The sequence below is a fragment of the Heloderma suspectum genome, chromosome 1, assembly GCF_057233095.1.
Source record: "Heloderma suspectum isolate Gila_16-S chromosome 1, 16-S_ref, whole genome shotgun sequence".
Classification (NCBI taxonomy): Eukaryota; Metazoa; Chordata; class Lepidosauria; order Squamata; family Helodermatidae; genus Heloderma; species Heloderma suspectum.
In genome coordinates, this window is record NC_139458.1 from 121,405,189 (window position 1) to 121,428,075 (window position 22,887).

The following is a 22,887-nucleotide window of genomic DNA, read 5'->3' on the forward strand; positions in this document are numbered from 1 at the left end:
CTCCTAATTCCCCACTCAGAACAGTACTACTGTCACATTTTCCCTCCTACTTTATTAAATCACTTGTAAAGAACATGATAAAAACAATATCCTTTCCTCAAAAATAAGATAATCACATAAAAAGTTTGCAGTAAAGATCTCCCCTGAAATCCTCAATGCATAATCACTTATTTTCCTTTTGCTTTTTAACTGTTTTCTTTGCTAGAAGCTCTTGCTTTAGCTACAAACCTGCTAGTAAGATTTTACACTAATGGACTTAAAACTACAGATTCTTCCTTGGAATGTATTAAATACGCAATATCTGCTGGAAGAGCTTTCACCAAACTGGTGCCCACCAGGTGTTTGGGATTTCTACTCCCATCAGCCCCAGCCAGCGTGGCCAATGGTCAGGAATGTTGGGAGATGTGGTCCAAAATATCTGGAGGGCACCAGGTTGGGGAAGGCTGTCCTAGATCAATGTGCTCCATGTTAACTGCCATGAATTACAAAGATATGGCATTTATAAATGCTGTTAGGAGTACAGCAGCATCATAATACCAACCATGACTCAAACACACCTTCAGACGACTAGAATCCAGCCTGAGAGCAGAAAGCAGTGGACTGAGGCATTCAAACTCTGCCAGTACATGGCTGTAAGATTCAGGTATCATTGGCACAGATGTCATTGGTATAAAAGCTATAATGGTCTCCTACAAGTTGGTTATTGCTTCATTTTCCAGCTCCACCTATAAAAATGAAATGTGAAATGTGATTTCTTCACTGTTTAGTTAAAACTTGGTTTCCTAAACATTTATTTCTCCTTTTAAGACACAGGATCTAACATTGCTAATATATCCATGAAAGGTCAACTATACTCTCACCTATATGCAGGTAAGGATCCAGGAGGCCTCCTTTTGTTCTATCAGCTGTCTGAGAGAAGAACAGTGTGACAGCAGGGGCAGCCCTGTCCTGCATGCCTAGACAATATAATTGGTTTTGCCCCAGGATGTAATCTGGGGGTCAGGTGCTTCTGGAGACGGGTTACTATTTGCTGAAACTAAGACAAGCAGAATCACCACTGACATCAGTGAGGGAGGAGGGCAACTCCATCAAGCTCCCTCCTGTGAGGATCCCAACTGCCATCTATCCGAACTGGATGGCAGCAAGAATAGTCCAGTCCAAATTTGGTCATGTGAGTGTGTGCGTGCCAGGGGGCGGGAACGGGTGCTTTCAGGTGTAGGGTGAGCAGTCTGTTCCTTTATTCAAGGGTGGAAAACCTACATATAAAAGCCTGCCCCCACTCACTGTAAACAACATTATAACATGTTTGTAAGCCACCTTTTACTATATAAACTACTTTGAGAACTTCTTGTTGAAAGGTAAAGGTAAAGGTGTCCCCAAGCAGTCGTGTCCGACTCTAGGGTGCAGTGCTCATCCCCGTTTCTAAGCCGAAGAGCCAGCGCTGTCCGAAGATGCTTCCGTGGTCATGTGGCCGGCATGACTGAACACCGAGGTGCACGGAACGCTGTTACCTTTCCCGCCGAGGCGGTACTTATTTATCTACTTGCAATTTCTTGCTTTCGAACTGCTAGGTTGGCAGAAGCTGGGACTGAAGATGGGCGTCACGCAGCACTCGAGTCTCGAACTGCTGATCTGCCAACCTTCCAGTCTGCAGTTCAGCATCTTAACCACTAAGCCACCGTAGTCCCTCTTGTTGAAAAGCAGTATATTTTAAATAGATCAGCTTTCTCTTTGATGATATATCATTCAAATATTGTTTCTGGTGGGTTTTCAATACAGGCCTTGTTAGTTCACAGAAATATTTTCAAGTTTGATGGGCTACTTGAGTTGTTTAAGTGAAAACAGCTCATTTTCTAAAAGAGACACATTTATATTCCTTCCTTACAAGTACAGCTACAAATATCCCCAACGTAAATGTTGCTGGAGAAAAAAGGTATCCAGACTAGTTCCTTATTCAGGTTGCTTTTGCATCTTGAGTTGAATAAAGAACTGAGAAGCAAGAAGTTCAGCTTCATGCCTTAACACAGGGACCCACACATTTCCACCAATCTATATCCTTCTGCAAGAGATAAGGTCTTGACTGTATCATCATACTGGATTTTGAGTACCTCAAAGGCCCAGCACAACTGCAAGGGCAAATCTCTGTCTTCCTTGTGATATTTATTTTGGCTGTATTTGTATATCACTTTTGATCTTGCTAACGGCCTAAGGGCGCAATCCTATAGCTGCTAGACAGCGACTAGACAGCCATAAGATTGGTCTGTTCCCGGAGAACCACCTCCCCACCCCCTCTCCCACCGCCTCATAGGCGGCACGGATCATCTCTGCGCTCGTCAGAGTAGCGCGGAGCGGTGGGGAAGGGACATTCCTGGGACGAGGCATTTGGAAGTGCCAGTACAACACTTTCTATGTGTCGTCCGGCCTCCCCACCCTGCACTCCAATGTCCCACGGGTAGACAACCAAAAACAGCCATCTAGCCATGAATGCAGGGCAGCTGGAACGCAGATGAGATGATCCCCTCCACACTCCTCGTGCCGTGCATTGGTACATTGGTGCATTGGATAGACGGTCACCTCAGAGTTCAGTGGCGGCCAACTATCCCCATAGGATTGCTCCCTTAGGTACTTAGTATGTGGAAAAGCAGAGTGTAAGTTTAATAAAGATTTCTCCCAAGCTCCAAGCTAGATAGGGATGGGCTCTGCTCCCCCAGTCATGCCAAGTCTCAGAAACAGAGGTATCTTGCTGCTTCCCAACAAGGTCAGATCAATTCCTTTGTTTTTCTCCAAGCTGAGGAGAAGGTGGGAGATCTTGCCATAATAAAAAAATTAGATTTGTGAACCTTTGCAATCACATATGAACCAAATCCAACTCACAGAGAGACAAAAATGTGGTTTCGGTTCCTTACTGACAGTTATCACTTCCTTATGCAGTTCAAAAGCACAAGAGGAGGCTGAATGCGCAGCTGGGTTTTGAATATATCTACACCCCAAATTAGACATCTCTGGCATGAAGAGCCTATTTCCTACAGGGGTCTCTACTAGTACATCTGGACCAAAGCACTCTGTTGTATCCGATAAAAGGCAAAACCCTGCATTTAAAAGTATACATAACAGAGCTGACAGAATCACCACACGCTCCCAAAAAGATTACTCCAGCAATGCGATGGATACGTACGTGGACTCTGTATTCCAAACCACACTTTGGTCCAAGCTCAAGACAGCCTTGTACTACACGGACACAGCTAGAAGACTTTGTAGGGCCACCTGCTAATGGCATGATTTGGGGATGTCTAAAAGCCCGGGTGAAATGGGTAATTAAAACCCCGCAAAACATCTTTCTATAATAAATAACAAAATAAGGTAAAATAAGCAGGAGGAGGAAGTGGGAAACAGCTTCAGTCTTACGCACAAACAAGGTGCAAAAAGCAAGCCTGTAAGTTTAAATAGTCTCTGTGCATACCCAACATCAGTGCCCAGCAGAAGCAGCAGTATCCTGAGAGGAGCTCTTCCAACCCACGGTTGAGGCAATGAGGGGTATAGGTTAGGGACCGCTGTTGGGCCCTCCGTTCTTAAATCGCCCCACAAGAAAGAAAAGACGCGGCAGCTCAGACACCCTAGCCAGACCGCAGCCTTGCGGCACTCTCTTCTGCGACTCGCGCGGCTTCGCCGACGGCCCATTCGCCTCAGCCCTCCACAGGACCTCTGTCCTCACCGCAGCGGCCGGACTCGCTCTCCACTGGCCCCAGCCCCGCCCCCAAACACACCCAGGCGGCGCGTGACTCTGCCGCCAGCCAGCCTCCCCTCGCGCTTTCCGCGGCGCCCTTAGAAGACAGCGCTCAGGCCCGCGCGCGAGATTGACACGCCGTCACGTCACCTCGCAGCCGCCCCCTTCTCGCGCGCTTTGCGTCACGTGGCGGGCGGGCGCGCGCGCGCGCGCTCCCCCCCTCCTTCGGACCGTTTCGCAGGCGAGACCCCCCTCCCCCCAGCCCCCCGCGCGGCGCCGACGATGACCTAGAACGGATCCGGGCCCGTCTGACGTACCCAAAGAAGAACGGGTGGGGGGGGGAAAGAAACGACGTCCCCGGCTTCACCGGACCCGGGAGCAGGCTCGTAAGGAACGAGGCAGGAGCAGCCCTGTTGTTATTGTATCGTCACCCTCCCCCCATTTTCCCCCCAGGACACGCTCATGGCGGCGGCGATGCAGACGGGCCTTCACGTGACGAGGAAAGGGCCGTGGCGACTGACAGGTTTCATCACGTGAGCGGGTAAGTGTCATGGCGGCGGCATTGGCCTCTTCCGTCACGTGACGCAGTCTTGCCGCCGTGGGTGAGATAGTTGTTTCCGGTCACGTGGTCCTTCTCCGCCGAGCTGCCTGGCCGCCCCATGGCCCTGGGGGAGGCGGCGGCGGCGGGGAACTCTTCGCGCTGTGACCGAGGTGGCGTTTGGGCGTCAGTGTCCTCCTTCCTTTGAAGCGAGCGCTTCTGTGTCTGCTGGCAGGAACGGGAGGAGCTGGTGCTAACAGCCCAGGCCCTCCGGGGCTGCCCTCACGGTAGGGAGCGTGACTGGGTTCAGTGGTTCCGGGGCTGGAGGCCCGCCTCGCTGGCTTCTGCTGGGGTGGGGAAGCGAGGGGGAGAGTGTCTTGAATCCTGGCCTGGGTTTTCCTTTCTCGTGACTAGTATTTCAGACCCCTGTGCTCCATGAGACTGGACGGGACGAGTGTCACAGGCACCCGGGAGATACAGGACGAATGTAGATGAGGAAGCACGTTTTTCTTTCATGCCTCTTTCCTTTTTCTCTATGTATATCTTGAGTGTTACTTTTCTTTTTTCTCGCTTGGGCTCCTGCCTCCTGTTCTAGGAAATACTGTTGTGCATCTTTACAAGGGAGTAAAGGCTTCTTGTCCAGCATGTTTGTTTCCTCCTTTCTCCTTTTTCTGGCCCTTTGTTGAGAGACATGTAAAATCCTGTGCCCTAAAATTGTGGCATGAGTACAAGGAAATGATTGGTTAATGACCTGATAGGGTGGTGTGAGAGATGGTAGTGGTGGGATTTTGGAATGCTGAAGTTTTCTTCCAGAGGCTAGGACCCTGAAACTGTGGAAGGCATAGTCTTTGGTATGAATGGACTTATTGTTTAGATTGTGACAGATACATTTGTGTTTTACTTTTCTGGCTATACAGTACAAAGGATAATTTAAAAAATCAGAGCCAGTGTTTTGAGTTTAAAAAGTTTTCCTTGAATGGCTGTATTACAAGATTCTTTGGTGCATACTAGCTAAGTGACTAATAAAAAAAACACTTGTGCGTTTTCTCCCAAATTTCCTTAAAATGACAACCTTCTCTTGTCTCCTAAAGCATATTCGGCTAGGGAGAGGTCAGTGTTTTTGTTTGCCACTCGTTGTCAGGGAGGATGTTCAATGGGCTGCTTGAGAGGAAGTACTGGGATATGATAGGCTCTCCAGTTGGATTCCCTCAATTATGTGAGGAAAGGTTTAGTGGGCTGGGGAGGGATATTTTAGGGGATGGATATGGAAGCTCAGGAACACAGGGTAGCACATTGTTTTGTTTATTTTAGAATTTCTCCATTTTGCTGTGTTAGTCAACTAAATGGCAATCTCTGCAAAAGTCAATTTATGCTTTCTCCTCCAAGTTTACATGTGGGGGGGGAGTGAGCACTTAATTTTCTTTTTTAATAGCCCTCAAGAGGCCTGGAGATTAGACTTGAATTGAAATAGCAGATTTTTTTCAGTATTTCACTTGGGGAATAATTCATTTCAGTCTTGCAAACCTTCCACCTTGATATAAAGAATATTTATTTTAAATGTATTATATTTTTAGTTTGCCTATAACCAAAAGTTCTCTGATTGGATTACATACTCACCTGGCAGGGGAGACACCATGATCATCTGGGTGGATTACATGATAAAAGAGTAAAAAATAGTATGCAATAAAAACAATCAGCACAGAAAATATAGAAAATGTATTAAAGTAGCTATTCCAGTATTGTACAAACAAATCAAAACTGTAAAATCTAAATCTAAAATGCCAAGGAGAAAAGGAATGTAGTTGCCTGGTGCCAAAAGGAAGTAGTGTGGGCACCAGGCAGATCCAGGGGGGGGGGGGGAGATTCCATAAGCGGGCTGCCACAACCAAGTAGGCTCTCTCTTGTAACCACCCACCTAACTTTAGAACCCCAGTGGTGTTTGAGTAACCATTAAAGCAGCTTTTCAAATATTACAAAAAAGGTTTGTAATCCACTGGCCCACACATCAGTGTTAGATCAGGGGTAGGCAACCTGGGGCCCTCCAGATGTATTGGACTACAATTCCCATAAGCCCCCGCCAGCATGGTCAATGTTCAGGGATTATAGGAGTTGTTGTCCAAAACATTTGGAGGGCTTAGGTTACCTACCCCTGCTTTAGATGTTTGTAGCCTAAAAGCATTTTTTGTAAAGTTTCTTGCGTGGAAGTAGTTTTATATTAGCCAGAGGTAAATAGGTAAGTGGATTTTTACAAATCTCCACTAAAGTCTTACTATATAAATAGCATAGAGGAAAGTGTTTCTTCCTCAATTAAGCTAGAAAATGTTTATTTACTATTTTATTAATGAACTGCAAACACCAGTGAAAAGCAAATTTCAGAAATATTTTCCTCTGAGACTGTTGCATTGCTGATACATTTGTCTTGAGGCAAATGATATCTGCTTCAGGGCACAACACAGAACTAAACTTATTTGCCCAAATGGTCCTGTCCAATGCTTTAATTCAATGATGCATCTAACATGAGTTCCTGTGAAACTTTCCTTGTAGAATAGCAAAATTGAGGAAACAAAGGAGCAAGACAGACTAAAATGGTGACAGGGACACATGAGAATATTACAGTAATTGGCCTGAAGGCATTGGCTTTTAAGTCTCAGTTGTAGATATTGGATTGGATCCAGATTTTGCTTCCACCACTGAACATTTTTCTCTCTTTCCAATACTCCATATGAAGCTTATTGAGAAGTTGCAAAACTTTGTTGATTTCCGTAATGCTTACAGCAGAGTGAAGTCATAGCTATAACCTGCTATTCCCAATGCTGACTTGTGTAAAATAGAATTCAGTATATTTACCCATCTATACAAACTTTTGAGTATGTGGTAATTACTGATTTACTGTTACTTACAATTTCAGCATTCCCTTTTAATTAGGTTGGCATACATTTTTACCTTTCAATGGATTAGCAGAAGAAGGCTAGGCAAGAATAACTTGCCCAAGGCAACTTTTTGAATCCTTAACCAAAGCATGATTTCAGTTCATATCTCCAACCTCTGGAGGTTGTGTCATCTAGGAATAATTTCCTACAAAGTTACCACTTCTGTGTACAAAACAAGCTAAAATATGGTCACAGTCTGTTTCACTAGGTGACAGTGTAAAGGAGGGGTCCCTGCAGTTTCCATTGGATCAGTTCAGACATAATGTTTCCAGTCCTTCTCCCTCCCTGCACACATTTTGATTCCTTCCTTCCTTGTCTGAGCAAATCATAGTTTGCTGTTGTGTTCAGATCAGGCAAACTATGGTTTCTCAAAACCTGGAGAACCATCCCGTGTGATCCCCTCTGCGTTTCTCCTGCCCTGCATTGGAGAGGTGGTCGCCTCCGAATTCGGAGGCGGCTGCCTATCCCAGTAGGATCCCTCCCGTAGTGTATTAGTTCTGTATCATTACATACTCAAATTGCAACTGCTTAGAACAACATCTTCAGAGACTTTACGGGGTTCTAAAATTCTAAGAAAAATACTAATATACATAGTTTAATATCAACATTTATCATTTGTATATATTTTGATTTCACTGTTTTCTTTAGTTATAAAATATTAAAGACTATTTTATCTTATAAAACAACAAAGTTACATTACTACTTCACAGGGTAGCATAATTTGTGCTGTCTTTGGAGTCTGGGTTTGTTTAGTTGTTACTTGGCTGTGGGATTCTAGAAGAAAAAAACTCAAACATAAATCCTACACAAAATGATATCCGTGTAGCATATTCAACTTGGGCAAAACGACCTAGGAAAAGCTTTTGTTGAAGAGTTGGTTTAAGAAAAGATAAGGAAAACCTGAAAGCTATTAAAAGTAGTCTTTCCATTCTGTACTACTGGTTTTCATCTGCCATTTGGAGGTCTCTTTCCCTGGCTTTTGCAGATACTATACCATTCTATCTGCATTTGCTTCTGGAGTTGTTTGGCTATAGACTGCAGAATGAATATCTGCAGTGATCTCTGTGTGGAACTTCCTTTAAAGTCAGTCAGGAAACTTCAGTTGGTCCTTAATATAATAGCCAGATTGTTATCTGGGGCCCAAAGATTAAAGCTTATTACTCTGACATTATGTCATCTGCACTGGCTGCCTATTTGTTTCTGGGTTCAGTTTAAAGTGCTGATTCTAGCCTTTCAAGCCCTAAATGGCTTGGGGCCTAGTTATTTCAGGAACAGTCTACTCCCACATGTTCTTGCATCTAAGGCCAGTATCCAACTCAACACTAGTGCTAACATAAATTATATTGTGCTAGTGTAAGTGATCTCTAGCACAATGCCTGTAGTGTTTGCTGGTTTGATGGGTTTTCCAGGGAAATCCATCATGCCAATAAACACTATTGGCATTATGCTAGAGGTTGCTTTGTTGTTGTTGTTCAGTCGTTCAGTCGTGTCCGACTCTTCGTGACCCCATGGACCATAGCACCCAAGGCCTTCCTGTCCTGCGCTCTCTCCCGGAGCGTGCTCAAGTTCATATTCATTGCATCGGTGATGCTATCTAGCCATCTCATCCTCTGCCGTCCCCTTCTCCTTTTGCCTTCAGTCTTTCCCAATGTAATTTATGTTGGCACTAATGTCCAATGTCTGTATGACTTTAGAAAACAATCTTTAAAACCAGCAGCACCTTGTCAAGTTCTCCACCTTTACATAATGTGTCATCAAATTTACCTGTGTTTTTATGACATTATGCTGTGTATTTCCATGCCCCCACTCCACCAGGAGCAGCCAATAATATGAGGTAGAGATGGAGAAATGCAGGCTATGATGACACCAGGACATGTATAAATTTTACTACACATTCCAGAGTGGGAGGGCAGAATTTGGCATTGGGCTACCACTCTTTACAGCCGTCTTGTTGTAATTGCGGCCCCAGGGAAGATCCTAATCTGCAGTTAACTAGCTAATCAGCTCTGTTCAAAGAGGAGAGCTGCTGGTCCATTTTTCTTTTAGAAGGCTGGTATGTAGGAAATGCAAGATCTAGTGAAATTCAGTGGCCTATATCCATTGGAGTTCACAGAAAGTCCCTTAGTCCAATTTTGGGTAATTCCTTCTTCCCATTGCGGTGTGCTGTGGTGCAGTGCACACTATTCAGGAGGGCTCCAGACCCTTGGGATAGGTTTCTGGGGTGTGTCCAAGGTAAAGGGATATATTGGTTGCCTGAGCAGACTGACCCCAACACTGGTTGTTGGGGGGGGGGGGGCTGTAGCTCAGTGGTAGAGCACATGCTTTGTATGCAAAAGATCCCAAGTTCAATCCCTGCCCTCTCCAAGTAGGGCTGGAAAAACACCTGCCTGAAACCCTTGAGAGACATTCCCAGTCAGTGTTGACAATACTGGGCTAGATGGACCAATTGCCTGACTCAGTGTAAGGCAGCTTCCTATGTTCCTAGCAGCTTTCTGTTCATACAGCCATTGAATATGACCCAATATATTTGCAATTCGCATTGCAAAGTAGTTTGGAATACATACGTGGCCTGTACAGTGGAACTACCAACCAAGCAGTGGAACTACCAACCAAAATGGCCAAGTTTTAACATCAGCGTTCATTAAGGAAAAGTGTTACTCAAGGACTTCTCTTTAAAATGAATTTTAAAAGATTAGTGGATGTTGCTTTCCCTACACCCTTTTTGTTACTCGAGTTTGGCAGATGCAGATCTCAGAACATTTTAGCCAATAGCAGAAATATAGTGTTAAGAAGATGAATTGCTAGTTGGATTTTGCTTGCGGTCAGTCTATTTAATTGTCTTTAAAACCGTTCAGATCAGATAAAATTGTAGATTATAGCAAAATATTTGCAGACATTTATTTATATTGTATTCATTTTGTTTGCCCTTTCAAAGCAGTTTACCAAATGCCCTTTCAAAGCAGGTTACAATAAGATAAAATATAACAAAATAAAAATATGAATATAAACTTAACAGAAGTGACAACAGCACAAAACATTAAAATAGTGATCATTTTAAAAAGCCAGGCACACATACAGCTAAACATTCTTGCTGTGTCATTGTAGCCACAAATGCAAAGGAATCAATTTTCACCCCAAACTTCCCTATCCATTTAGCCAACAAACATTCACATTTTTGTTGATATGTTACGGTATACTTTATTTCTATGCCGCCTTTGGGCCAAAGAGCCCCCAAAGCGGCTCACAAAAATATACAAATACAATATTCAAACAATACACTAAATACAAGTTTAAAGCAGAAATATCACAACAGCTATTTAAAACTAAAATAACTAAAAACCCTGCAGCCCGAACACATCTCCTACACATCCAAAAGCAAAAATGCCAGAGTAGAGCTGGAATAATCTAGGGCTCCTTATAAGTTTTCCTAGGCTGGGGGATGGGCAGAGCAGATGAAGGGAAAATGCCTTGGTTAGAACAGCACCTCCCCATGAAGCAGAGCATCCCAAACTACAGCCTTGCTTTTAAAGTCTCCAGGTGGAGGGGTGAGCAGGTGGAACAGCTCAACACCCCCCCCATGGAACAGTGCTTCCCCCTGAAGCAGTGCCTCACTGCTTGACCAATGGTCCCTTCCAGAAAGTATACTTGGCAACGATTTAGTTCTTCCTTGTATTTCAAGCGCTGTGGCAATGTGGAAGATTTCTGCAATCCCATCACAACAGATTCAGTGTCTTAGTTCATAAGAAATCCTGCCATAACAGCCATCCAAAATTACAGTAGGCATCTCCTAGAATTAAAAGAGTTGGAGCTCTTGTAATAAAGTATTTGGTTAAATCCAGCAAATAACTTTCATATTCATGGAACTTAAACAAACAGTACTATTGAGCAGTGGTAATAGCTTTAAATGCATCAAACTGAGTAAAGATATCTTTGAGTATTTTTTTAAAACTCTTTCTTGGCTGCTGAAAGCTTAGCATCCTTAAGGTGTTCCTAGGAAAATCCTTGCGAATGGAGTAAATACTGGCTGTGTTCAGATGTCATAATTATCAACAATAGCAGCTCAGGCTAATGTTAAAATAAATATTTTAAAACCTGTTGAAATAGAGAGGGAAATTAGAAACAAATGGGTCTTTAAAGCCCATTTGAAGGATGCGACCATACATATTTTAGTTAGTATAGAATTCCACCGAGAATGAAAATAGGAAAGCCTTACACTCATTTTTTTGCATCCAGAATCTTAAAATGCAGTTTCTATCTTATGTCTGGAGGATAGACATTTATTTTTATTATTTATATGACTCAGAAAACAGGATCCAAATAACAGTAAAATGTAATCTGTTTAAGTGCACATCAGTGGTGTTTCCTAACATTCTTTTCTTTGAATTTCTCAGATATAAATCATACAGGAGAAGAAATACTTCAATATCAAGAAGGGTTATGTTTGTCTTGCTCTTTAACGTAGTGTCTGCTTTCTCAATTCGATAGTGTTCTAAAGAAAAAAAAGGGTGGACAAAATAAAAATCTGAGGAGTTGGGCAATGCTGGTGTCCCAGGGTTATGCCTCTTTTTATTTAAATGGTTGACTTACAGTCATTAAAATGATTTTAAAAAATACTAGTAACTTAGCAATGGGCTCCTAGTCTCCTTAAATATATTGCCAGATACATTGTGGCAAGCCAGTTCTGTCCACTTAACAGTGGAAAGTATCACAAGGAAAATTACATTTCCAGTTAAAGCTTTTAAATTTATAAAGCAGGTCTGAATACTATAAAAAACAAATAATACAAAAATATGTTTGTTTTTTAATACAGCATCCCATAGCCATAATGGCGACATCATCTGAAGAAGTGTTACTAATAGTAAAGAAGGTGCGTCAAAAGAAACAGGATGGGGCTCTTTATCTCATGGCTGAAAGAATAGCCTGGGCACCTGAGGGCAAAGATCGGTTCACAATCAGCCATATGTATGCAGATATAAAATGTAAGTAAAAGCTCTTTCCAGTGAATGACTAATACTTATCTCATCATGCAACTTTCATTGAGCATTGAAACATAGCTGCTTTGAATGCCATTTTCTTGGTCAAAAGGCATGGTACAAATCAAAGAAAGAAATTAAAACCCTATTAAATTCTGAGCTCCTTTATTTATATATTATATGTGTATACTGCTAAATATAACAAAATCCCAAAGCGGTTGAGATATGAAATTTAAAATCACATTTAAAATACAATATTAAAAACACAGCATTAAAACAATTCAAATTACAATAAAAGCAATACAAGGAGTAGTAAAATGGAGCAGCATGATTAATTTAATTACAACCCAGGGAAAGCCTGTGTGAACAAGTTTGTTTTCATGAGGCCACAATGAAAGATACCACATTTTCTGCCTCCCGAACTCACGAGGGAGGGATTTCCTAAGGGTGTGCGTCACTATCGAGAAGGCCTGCCATCGAGATATTGCATGGAGACATTCTGTTAATTTTGGAATGACCAGCAAGGCTTCCTCTGACGACCTTAGTGATTGCCTGGGTATGTATAAGGGAAGGTGGTCTGGTAGGTTTCCTGGTCCCAAGTCGTTCAGGGCTTTGTATGACAATAACATAACCTTATATGTGGTTCAGTAGCTAATAGGCAGCTAGTACAGTTGTTTTAACACAAGTGTCATGTGAGCTTACTTGGGTGTCCCAGTGAGCACCCAAGCTACTGCATTCTGTACTAGCTGCAGCTTCTGAACCATGCACAAGGGCAGCCCCGCATAGATCACATTGCAGTAGTCTAATCGTGAGGTTACCAGTACATGAATCACCATGGCTACGCTATCCCTATCGAGGAACAGGCATAGTTGGCGTACCAACCGAAGTTGGTAATGGGCCCTCTGGGCCACCAAGGTCACTTGGGCCTCCAGTTATAAAGATAGATGCAGGAGTTCCCCCCAAACTATGTATCTGCTCCTTCAGAGGGGAGTACAGCCCCATCCAGAGCAGGCAACAGCCCAATTTCCAGACCTAAGAACTGACAACCCATAGGGTCTCTGTCTTATCAGGATTCATTTTCAGTTTGTTAGCCCTTGTCCAAGCCATAACTACATCCAGGCACCAGTTCAGAATGTGCACAGCCTCTCCCAATTCAGATGTCACAGAGAAATAGAGCTGGGTGTCATCAGCATACTGGTGACACATTGACCCAAATCTCCTGATGACCAGTCCCAACCTCTTCATATAGATATTAAATTACATTTATGCATAAGTTTGTGCTTACACTGGGCAACATCCAGTGTTACGCAGTAGGATTTCCACTTTCTCTACTCGCCTCAGCACCTCCCCTGCACGTGACCCAGATCTGCTCTGCCCCAACCCTCTGGAGCATATTGTGGAGGTTCCTGGGGGGCTGCAGTGGGGCGGGGGGGGGAGTCTGATCTACCAACAGTGTCTATTCCACTGGTAGACATACACCATTGGATTTTACAGTGGATTGTCTATAGATGGCTGTGAATAGAGAGAACATTAGATTGGAGTGTCAAATAATATTTTGGGTCACTATATATTATGTTTGAGGAATCAAACCATTTTAAGGAGGTCAGGTTCAAAAATTAAAACTTTTAGAATTTACCTGTCTAGCTCAGGGATAGGCAATATGGTGCCCACAGTCACCAGTGTGCTCTTGGAAACCTTCCTTGGTGCCAACCAAAGTGCCCTACTGCTCCCATTTTTTCAGTGAACATTTTCTTACTGGTACCTGGGATCAGTTTCTGTTGGTGCTGAGAACTGTTGGTTTAAAGGAGTTGATTAGTGCAGGAGTAAGCAGAAGGTAAATCTCCAGATGTTTTGGACTTCATCTCCCAGAAGCCCCTGACAGCATGGCCAGTGGACAGGAATGTTGGGAGTTGAAATCCAAACCCTCTGGAGATGTATTTTCTGCCAATCCCTGCTTTAGTGTGTTGGACCTTAGACTCCACCTCTGCTTTGTCCTCAGTCTTCCGGGCAGGTTACTTGTCCTTTGCCATGCCCCCATGGCAGCCATTTTGTGGTGGTGCCCAGTACAGTTTCTGCCAAATCTCCATTCTGCAAGTAGTGGGCAGTGCTTACAGAACAGAATCAGCAGGACTGGCTGCAGGTGGGCAGTCACTGTGGAGTATACCATAGGACTCCTGAATTATTAGTGGAATGACATACAGCTATGAAGACAAGCTTTAACTCAATAATAAGAGTCTATCCCTTATATGAATATGGGACTAGAATATAATCCACAGACTGTCCTTTAAAGGGATTTTGGATAGAGTACTAAGAAAAACCATTCATCCAGTGTCCCTCAGGGTTTTGGTCATGTGAACTGTTGATCTTCATATTTATTTATTGGAATCAAAGTGCTTAGTGTGGCTTCCAACAAATTAAAAGCTATTACAATATAAGTCATAAAACAATGCAATAAAAGCAGGAAGCAGTTTTAAGGCAGTTCCTTTATTGTTGCAAATCAGTCATTTTGGGGGGACTTCTGTTACGTAAATTATGTTCTTTAAATATAGGTCAGAAAATCAGTCCTGAAGGAAAAGCTAAGATTCAGCTTCAGTTGGTACTGCATGCAGGAGACACAACCAACTTCCATTTCTCTAATGAAAGTACAGCAGTGAGAGAGCGGGATGCAGTAAAGGATCTTCTTCAGCAGCTGTTACCTAAATTCAAGAGGAAAGCTAATAAAGAACTTGAGGAAAAAAACAGGTAAAGATAGCTATTTAAAAAGAATGTCCATAACATCTTCAATTCTAATGCAGTCTATTCTTAGTAATTTGTTAGAGTGGTGCTACAGTAATGCCAGGGGTATTATGGCTAGGTCATTGGTGGCTCCTGTGTCTAGTTTAACAGAAGCCTAGCGTGCTTTCCAGGTGCATAGATGCTATGCTAATGGAGTAGGACATATCTGTCTCTGACTTGTCAGATGGAACTTGTCTCTGTAGTTGAAGACACATTGCTATCCAGTGATTCTGTAGTGGTATAAAATAGAGTACGCTAGCTTTTATTGAACCAGGTTTCATTGGTTTAGTAAAAGGTATAATGTCACATCTTTAGTATTTGGGGCTTCAGCATCACATTAACTATGAGGTGAAATTCTTCTGCAGTGCTTCCACTCAAGAAAGGAAAGGTTCCTCCTGTGCAAGCACCAGGTCATTATTGACCCCTAGAGGGACGCCGCTTACGCTGGCGTTTTCATGGCAGACTATAGCGGGGTGGCTTGGCATTGCCTTCCCCAGTCATGACTACCTTTCCCCCAGCAAGCTGGGTACTCATTTACCGACCTTGAAAGGATGGAAGGCTAAGATGACCTGAGACAGCTACCTGAGACAGCTACCTGAGACCCAGCTTCTGCTGGGATCGAACTCAGGTCGTGGGGAGAGTTTCGGTTGCAGTACTGCCGCCTACCACTCTGCGCCACACGAGGCTCTTCCACTCAAGCTATCTATTTTTAGAAAACTGTCATTTTAATTAGCAGCTTATAAGGTCAGTACTTTGCATATTCAAAAGTTGCTTGGTAACAATGGAAAATGATAAAACTGATGCCATACCTACTAACCTGGAAGTAAGTCCCATTGAACTCTGGGACTTCTAAGTAGACATGTATAGTATTACAATGAGAATGTATTTTCTTCTATGTGGAGCTGAAGAATATAGCCCCATATTTCAAATCCTTGAAACCATGGTATGCTTGCTCACTTCCTCTTCCCCTCCCATTAGTGGCATAATAAATGACTTCCTGGTTTAATGGAACCATAGTTTGTTGGGGAAGAAGTACATATGAGCATATTTTTATCTATTCACCACTCTGATATCTTAATGATATAGGGCAGGATACAAATGTTTAAAATAAATAATTAATAAATAAATATTGCTTGTTCCTGATCCTCCAAACTATGGTTTGGAAGATCAGAAATGTGACATCTGAATGCAGCAGAAGGCCCATTATACTCCTCCTTCTAGATAACTTTCATCTACTGTAATACATGTATTCATGCCATTTAAAAATCACATATTTCATAGCAAATTAAGTTTTGAATGAATGTTAAATCATTCTAACCATTCGTTAAAAAAACAGAGCTGCCCCAGAATTTCAAGTGGTGGAAAGCAGTTACCTTGTGAAAGTATGCAGGATTTGTCTCAGTGTATTCATTAAATTTACTGTAGTTAGTGGCTAGTTAAGATGAGAAAAGACCAATAGGTCTGAAACACAATATATGTATCCTTTCAGATATTTAAGTTCTACAGAACCCGGGGCTGCAGTCTTAAATGTGTTTGCTAGAGAGCAAGCCCCATTGAACTCAACAGTAGATAGGTCTGAGTAGATGTGCTTAGGATTGCGCTGTATGTTTAGGATTCCTGGATGATATGAGGCAACAGTTAGCAGTTTCCTTCATTCTTAAGACTACTCTTTCAGACATAGGCTGGGTTCACACAACATGACAACCCACACTCAAGGTTAAGTATGGGTTGAACTGTGGGTGGTTCTGTTGTGTGAACACAGCTGTGCTAACAAGCCATGGTTTGTTAACCATGAGCAACCCACGAACAGAACCTATGGTTTGTTGTTGGATTGTGAACTGTGGGTTTGTGGTTAAGGGTTCACACAACACAACAACCCATGGTTCAACGACAACTCACACTCAGCCTTGAATCTGGCTGGTGATGTTGTGTGAACACTTTTTGGGTTATGTCCAATGTTACACTAACACAAATATCACAAAAGTTACTGTTCCACCCAGTGGTGGTGCAGCCACTATCAGAACTAGCACAACTAGTACAAGCGACACCTGGTCTAATGGGTTGCACAATACCTTATGCAACTGAAATCAAAGTATTAAATTTGACACTTGCACAAGGATAAAATGGGGTTTCCGTAGGCGATAAAAGCTTTGTGCTAGCAGATGACACCATTGGATATAATCCCGTATTTTTAAAAAAAGTTACCACTTGTACAATTCCTTTGACTCTCAAAATACTGTAGTTCTAGAATCTTGACTTCTTGTAATTTGCACAAAAACTCTAGTTCCTAGAGTCCAATAACTTTAACATTTCAAACTGTTTTTAAAATTTCTTACCAGAATGCTGCAAGAAGATCCTGTTTTGTTTCAGCTTTATAAAGACCTTGTTGTGAGTCAGGTGATCAGTGCTGAAGACTTCTGGGCCAACCGCTTATGCATGAATGCCATGGATAATACTACAACATCTAATAAGCAGGATGTGGGCATTTCTGCTGCTTTTCTGGTATGTTCATTGAGCTATGTGAAACCAAAAATTGGTTTCTCTCCTGAATTCTGCTATATTGAAATAGATATTTCATGCCTAATAGCATGTGCATACTGTCCTGTGTGCATGTGTGCCCACACACTCACGCACACTTTCACAATACACATGTTGAACTGTGGGTGCCTGTTTTTCTCTAACCAAATTGAAAAAACTGTGGCTGGGATTCTAAGAGTTCTAGGCACATGTCTAAGCAGTTCTGCATGCATAATGAGGCCCTTCTAATACCTCTCTTTAACTAGTTTCTCATACTGCCTTGGAGGCCACTCCAGAAAGTCCTTATATTTCTGGAGCAAGAAATTTGGGAAGAGCCATGGAGCACACACAAAATTTCTGGACATTCAGAAGCTCCTTCCCACAATTTCCAATCTCTCCTTGATTATATTGACATTTCTATAGCAATCCCTAATTATTCTACCATCTGTCTCTTGTCTGAGATCCTTTCTTTTGTAGTGGAACTGCAGGACCTAGAAAGTGCTTTTATGAACCAGGGCATTATTATGATAGATGCCATACTAATATCAGATGGCCTATTCCTTAAAAAAAAAAAAAAGAAGAAGAAGAAGCATTCAGATAAAGACGTCTAACTTTTCTTTTAATATGTCATGATATATTCTAATAAGTCATTCACCTCCATTAATAAGTGAAATGTACTTACTATAGGTTTTTGAGGTTCTTGGTGCATTTTGTATTGTCTCATATACTTGTGGCATTAGTAGCTTGCGGTGTCCTTTACCAGCTTTGGCTGGTGTAACAGTTGCATCCCTTCCTGGTGAGAGATGACCTGACCACAGTTATCCATGCCCTGATAACATCCAGACTAGATTACTTAATGTGTTGGGGTTCCCCTTGAAGAACATCTGAGAAATCAGCTGAATGCAGTGGCCACACTAGTGACAGGTCACTGCAAATACATTGTGGTTCTTCACTGGCTCCCAAATTTTTCCAAGCTCAATTTAAAATGCTGCTGTTCGCTTTTAAAGCCCTAAATGGTCTTGGGCCAGGATATTTGAAGATCTTCCACCTTTGGCACAAACGTAACCATCAGTTACGATCTTCTCTGAAGCCACTTTTCTATGTCCCTTGCCTATAGATTAGGGAAATATCCAGGGCCTTTTCTGTGGTGACACCCAGTTTATGAAAGTCCTTCTAAAGGCATATTGGCCTGGTGTCTTGTTAAAGTTTGTCCTGTTTTCTCAGGCATTTGACTCCCTCACCCCCAGTATTTTAACTGAACAACCACTACGGTATTGATTTTGTAGTCACTTTGTTTTATTGGGTTTTTAAAAATTATACATGGTTTTATTAGCCATTTTGTTACACAAGAGAAGGGGGTATAATTCAGTTCTAGATTCAATTAACCATTCATCTTGTTAATTGCTAATTTTTACAAAGCTAATAAACTTGGAAAGTTATTTCGCACATAGAACAGGAGATACCATATGAAACATTTGTTTCAAGCAACTCATGACTAATTTCAAAAGAATCAAATGTAAAAAAATTACAAATCTATATCAGCACTTACTCAGATGGACAGAACTTGTGGGGAAGAAGAGAATTGACGGGGGCATAACCACCCCATTAGATTCTGCCCCTCATGTCTTAGTTTCACCGTGATTGGGGCAAGATAATGAATGATTCTTGTATTGCTCCATATACTATGTCTTTCATAATAATGAATACTAATGCATGATTTACAATGGGGTAAATAAAGAATCATAGTTACGCTACTTAGGTGTGCACCTTTGAAGGCACTGGGTGCTACATGGGCTGAGCTATAGATTTGGCCCCTGAAAATAGGTTTTACTTCAGTTCTAATTGGCTTGCTCCAATGAACTAATGGTTGTAACCAGAAAAGACCAGATATTTATTTAATAAGAAATTATAAAAACATGCAGAGTCGGTAATGGGATATGACAGCAGTGTATAAATTAAAAAGTAGATACATGTGTTGATTGACTGGAAAAAATGTGGAAATGTAAATACAGAAACAATAACAAGTTAATCTAAGGGACAATACAATGCAATGGGGATATAAAGATAGCAGCAATTTGCACAAAAATAATAATTAAAAGAAATAACCAAACAACTACCAATAAAGCATATATATCTCTCCTGAAATTTCCACCAGTCCAGACTAGTTAAATTGTACTGTATTCCTGGCTGTATGGCAGTTTAACTTGAAGATTAAGGAAAAAGGAGGAGGGATGGAAAAGAAAATGATCTATCCCAAGCAAAGGAGATGGGTTCATGTGGGCTGAGATGAGAGCTGAGGAAGATTGATCCAGGAAAATCCAGATGAGAAGATTAGTTCCAATGAAAAATAGAAGGGAAAACACTTTTAAGATAAAACAGTGATGTTTGAGCTTCACAAAATAAAATTAAGTAATTTTATTTTGAAGAACCCAGAAAAGTAATTTAGGTGGCAATCTCGGAAGTATCAAAACACCATTATCTAGTGGTGACCCACATGGTGGGAATGTGGAAAGAAGCCTTGAACCTGTACACCCTCCCACACAATGCTTACAACCTGTAATGAGGGCCAGGGCTTCTGCATTTAGGCACTGACATGTTTAAGATGTGTTTCTTAATACAGATTAGGTATGTTGTAGGGATGATACAGGCCACTTTGGCCCATGGTATCAGCATAGGTTGTTGGCTTCATGTAACAATGACCAGACAACATTTTTTAAAATGTTCATAATATTTTTATTCTTGCAGGCTGATGTTCGACCTCAAACAGATGGATGCAATGGCCTGAGATATAATTTGACTTCAGATATCATTGAATCTATATTTAGGACTTATCCTGCAGGTTAATAACCAACTTAATACTGAATTTTATGTACACATTTGTAGCATCTCAGGTAACCATACACTTCTGACTTTCCTCTGCACTTTCAATACTGGCTTGAAGGTATTTTCCTCTTCCATTAGACCTTTAAATCATCACATGTTGATGTTTTTGGTCACACATCTAGTCCCCTGGCTATTAAATGATAATGGGTTAGATCCAGGTTTTGTGATCTGCAAATGAAAGGGTTCCTTCCACCCCTAGAAGGAGTTTGATCTAGCAGCGGGATCCTGCTGGCTGAAGGAGGGCAATGTTTGCCAATTCCCCCTTTCCCCTGCAACTGCTTGTGCCCTTTGAAAATCTGCTTTGGAGGGACCCCCAACCCTCTGGAGCAGGTTTTCAGAGGACACACACGCCTGGTGGGGAGAGGAATCTGCAGAAGCCACCTTTCCCTTTCCTCCGGGGGCGGGGTGTGTGTCCTGAGTGCCACTCAGGGAACACTCCCACTGATGGGCGCAAATCTAGATCCAACACAGTGATTTACTCTATAATTATTTTTCCTTATGGATGTGTGGCTCTTTGGGGCTATTAGTCCAAGACTACTCAGTGTGAGGCCTGGGCAACTGTGCCTGAATTGTTTTACAAGTGAAATGCATGCTCCCAAGCTAAGGGTTGCAAACCATCTTGGTGCCAGAAGGGTATAGTGTGTCTCTGTGCTATATTCCCCTCTTCCTCACCTCTAAAGGAAGGGGGAGATAAATTAGTGGGGCACAAAAAAGAGGATTCTCTTCCTTGTATGCTTTTACCTCTTCCACCTCTTGTATTTCCCAGCTTGGAAGTGACTCAGAAAGACAAGAGGATAACATGTTGGTGGCAGAGTGGTGCATGGGGAGAATTCCAGTTGGAAAATGGGTCTCTAGAGGAGCCAGGGCAATGAATGAGGATAGAAAGAGGGCTCCTCCATCTCTTGTTCACTCATACTCCTCCTTAAACCCTAGCCATCTGAAATAGCTGGGAAGGAGGGAGGTTTGGGCTCAGGTCACTTCCTTGGGGTACAAGAAGGGGTGAGATTTGGCACTCCACCTTCTATTAAAAGTGGCCTTGTAAAAGGGTGTTTGGCAACTATTTTTATCAATATTGCTAGAGAGTATTATAGGCTATTCCACTGTTAACATGAGAATACATTCTAATGACACGTTGGCAGTTTAATTCCCAATTCCTTTTTACTTGCATGTTTTGAAATGTGTACCCCACCAGCCAGGAATACGTGGAGCCCTCAAAACAATTAATATTATATAAATAGCTATAAAACAAGGTCAGTATCAATTTAAATTGCACATTCAAACATATCATATAAGCAGTGCAATCTCGTGGTTCCCGGGTGGTGACTGGGGTCCACCAATTGCATTCTTGCAATTGCAACCTTGCAGTTGCAATCTTGCAACCTTGCAGTTGTGTCACCAGCTTGCCAACGTTGAATGGAGAATACAGGGTGGCACAGAGAGTAATCTGAAATTATTTCTTTCTCTGGTCAGAGATCAGGCAAGTTCTGAACAAAGCTCCTGTTGGTGTGTCCTGCTAATGGACTGTTAGAAGCTGTTGAATGATCTTACGTTCATTCCAGTGCTGGCCCTACCATTTCGGCAACCTGAGGCAGCAGGTTTTGCAGGGGAGGGAGGGTTCAGTTCCCATTCTCCTGATCAAGTGTCCTGCCAGGACTGCTTACTTATTGCTGGTTGTCTTAGCTAGTTGCCTTATCCCAACAGAAAGCACCACTGGAAAAGTACTTAATGAAGTGAGCAGGTAGAGGCAACCCAGGCCACGCACTCCAGCAGGCATCGCACTCCAGCAGGCATCGCATGTATGCATGCATTACTCTGCTGAAATGATGCATGCTAATGCCACCACTACATTGGAGTTTGAGTGAGTAGCAAGCAGGTGTCAGACAGAGCAGTGAGTGAGCGGCATCAAGGTGTTGTAGGACAGAACTGTGTGTGCCACATGGTCTGCCCTGTCCCCCTTAAGTCAGCCTGCTGCCCTTGGTTGCAGTTCAGGACACTGTCCTGTTGCCAATGTTGAAGTAAGATTCAACTGCTGCACCACTCCCATTTCTATTCAAACCATGGGGTGTCATTTTGTCCTTCACCTCAGGCAGCAAAATGTCTCGGGCCAGCCCTAGTTCATTCCTATTCAGTATTGTTTTTCATTGTATCTTGACATGTTGTGTGCTTTTTATCTGTTTTATGTAAATCTGATATGCAGAGTGGTATAAAAATGTTTTAAATAAATATTGAGTTTGAAATTACACTATAGCATCTATCTTTTTATATCTGTCATGTTTACAGTAAAAGTGAAATACGCAGAAAATGTTCCTCACAATATGACAGAGAAAGAATTCTGGACACGATTCTTCCAGTCTCACTATTTCCATAGGGATAGGTTGAACGCGGGTTCAAAAGACCTTTTTGCAGAATGTGCCAAAATGGACGAAAAGGGTATGTTATTATTTCTTCTCCTCTGGGCAGTAGCACTTTGGGGCTTCTAAACTAATTTGTAAGCTTAAAACAAAATAAAATGTAGATGTCACACCTGTTAAATATTATACCTAAGAG

General features: G+C 42.3%; 2 protein-coding genes across 26 annotated transcripts in view; one reads left to right on the top strand and one right to left on the bottom strand.

Annotated features, from left to right (window-relative positions):
* Positions 1 to 4,267, bottom strand: part of HPS5 (HPS5 biogenesis of lysosomal organelles complex 2 subunit 2) — a 43,363-nt gene extending 39,096 nt beyond the window's left edge. For 9 of the 23 annotated variants that reach the window (XR_014791738.1, XM_084855072.1, XM_084855069.1 and 6 more), the window contains exons 1-2: positions 3,461 to 3,707; positions 558 to 725 (exon numbers count right to left, since the gene is read on the bottom strand). Coding sequence is in view for 13 of the 23 variants with exons in the window: in XM_084855060.1 (XP_084711186.1) it covers positions 558 to 665 (108 nt within the window). In the remaining 10 variants the exon portion in view is untranslated. Of the gene's footprint in view, positions 1 to 557; positions 726 to 3,175; positions 3,339 to 3,460; positions 3,708 to 4,041 lie in introns of those variants that run through there. The other 14 variants (XM_084855074.1, XM_084855068.1, XM_084855066.1 and 11 more) reach the window with 5 other exon arrangements.
* The window catches only part of GTF2H1 (general transcription factor IIH subunit 1), a 35,579-nt gene continuing 16,595 nt past the window's right edge, over positions 3,904 to 22,887 (top strand). For 2 of the 3 annotated variants that reach the window (XM_084855075.1, XM_084855077.1), the window contains exons 1-6: positions 4,320 to 4,549; positions 12,003 to 12,171; positions 14,715 to 14,907; positions 17,280 to 17,442; positions 20,203 to 20,296; positions 22,621 to 22,770. In XM_084855075.1, coding sequence (XP_084711201.1) covers positions 12,018 to 12,171; positions 14,715 to 14,907; positions 17,280 to 17,442; positions 20,203 to 20,296; positions 22,621 to 22,770 — 754 coding nt within the window. In that variant the 5' untranslated portion in view covers positions 4,320 to 4,549; positions 12,003 to 12,017. Of the gene's footprint in view, positions 3,966 to 4,177; positions 4,266 to 4,319; positions 4,550 to 12,002; positions 12,172 to 14,714; positions 14,908 to 17,279; positions 17,443 to 20,202; positions 20,297 to 22,620; positions 22,771 to 22,887 lie in introns of those variants that run through there. The other variant, XM_084855076.1, reaches the window with a different exon arrangement.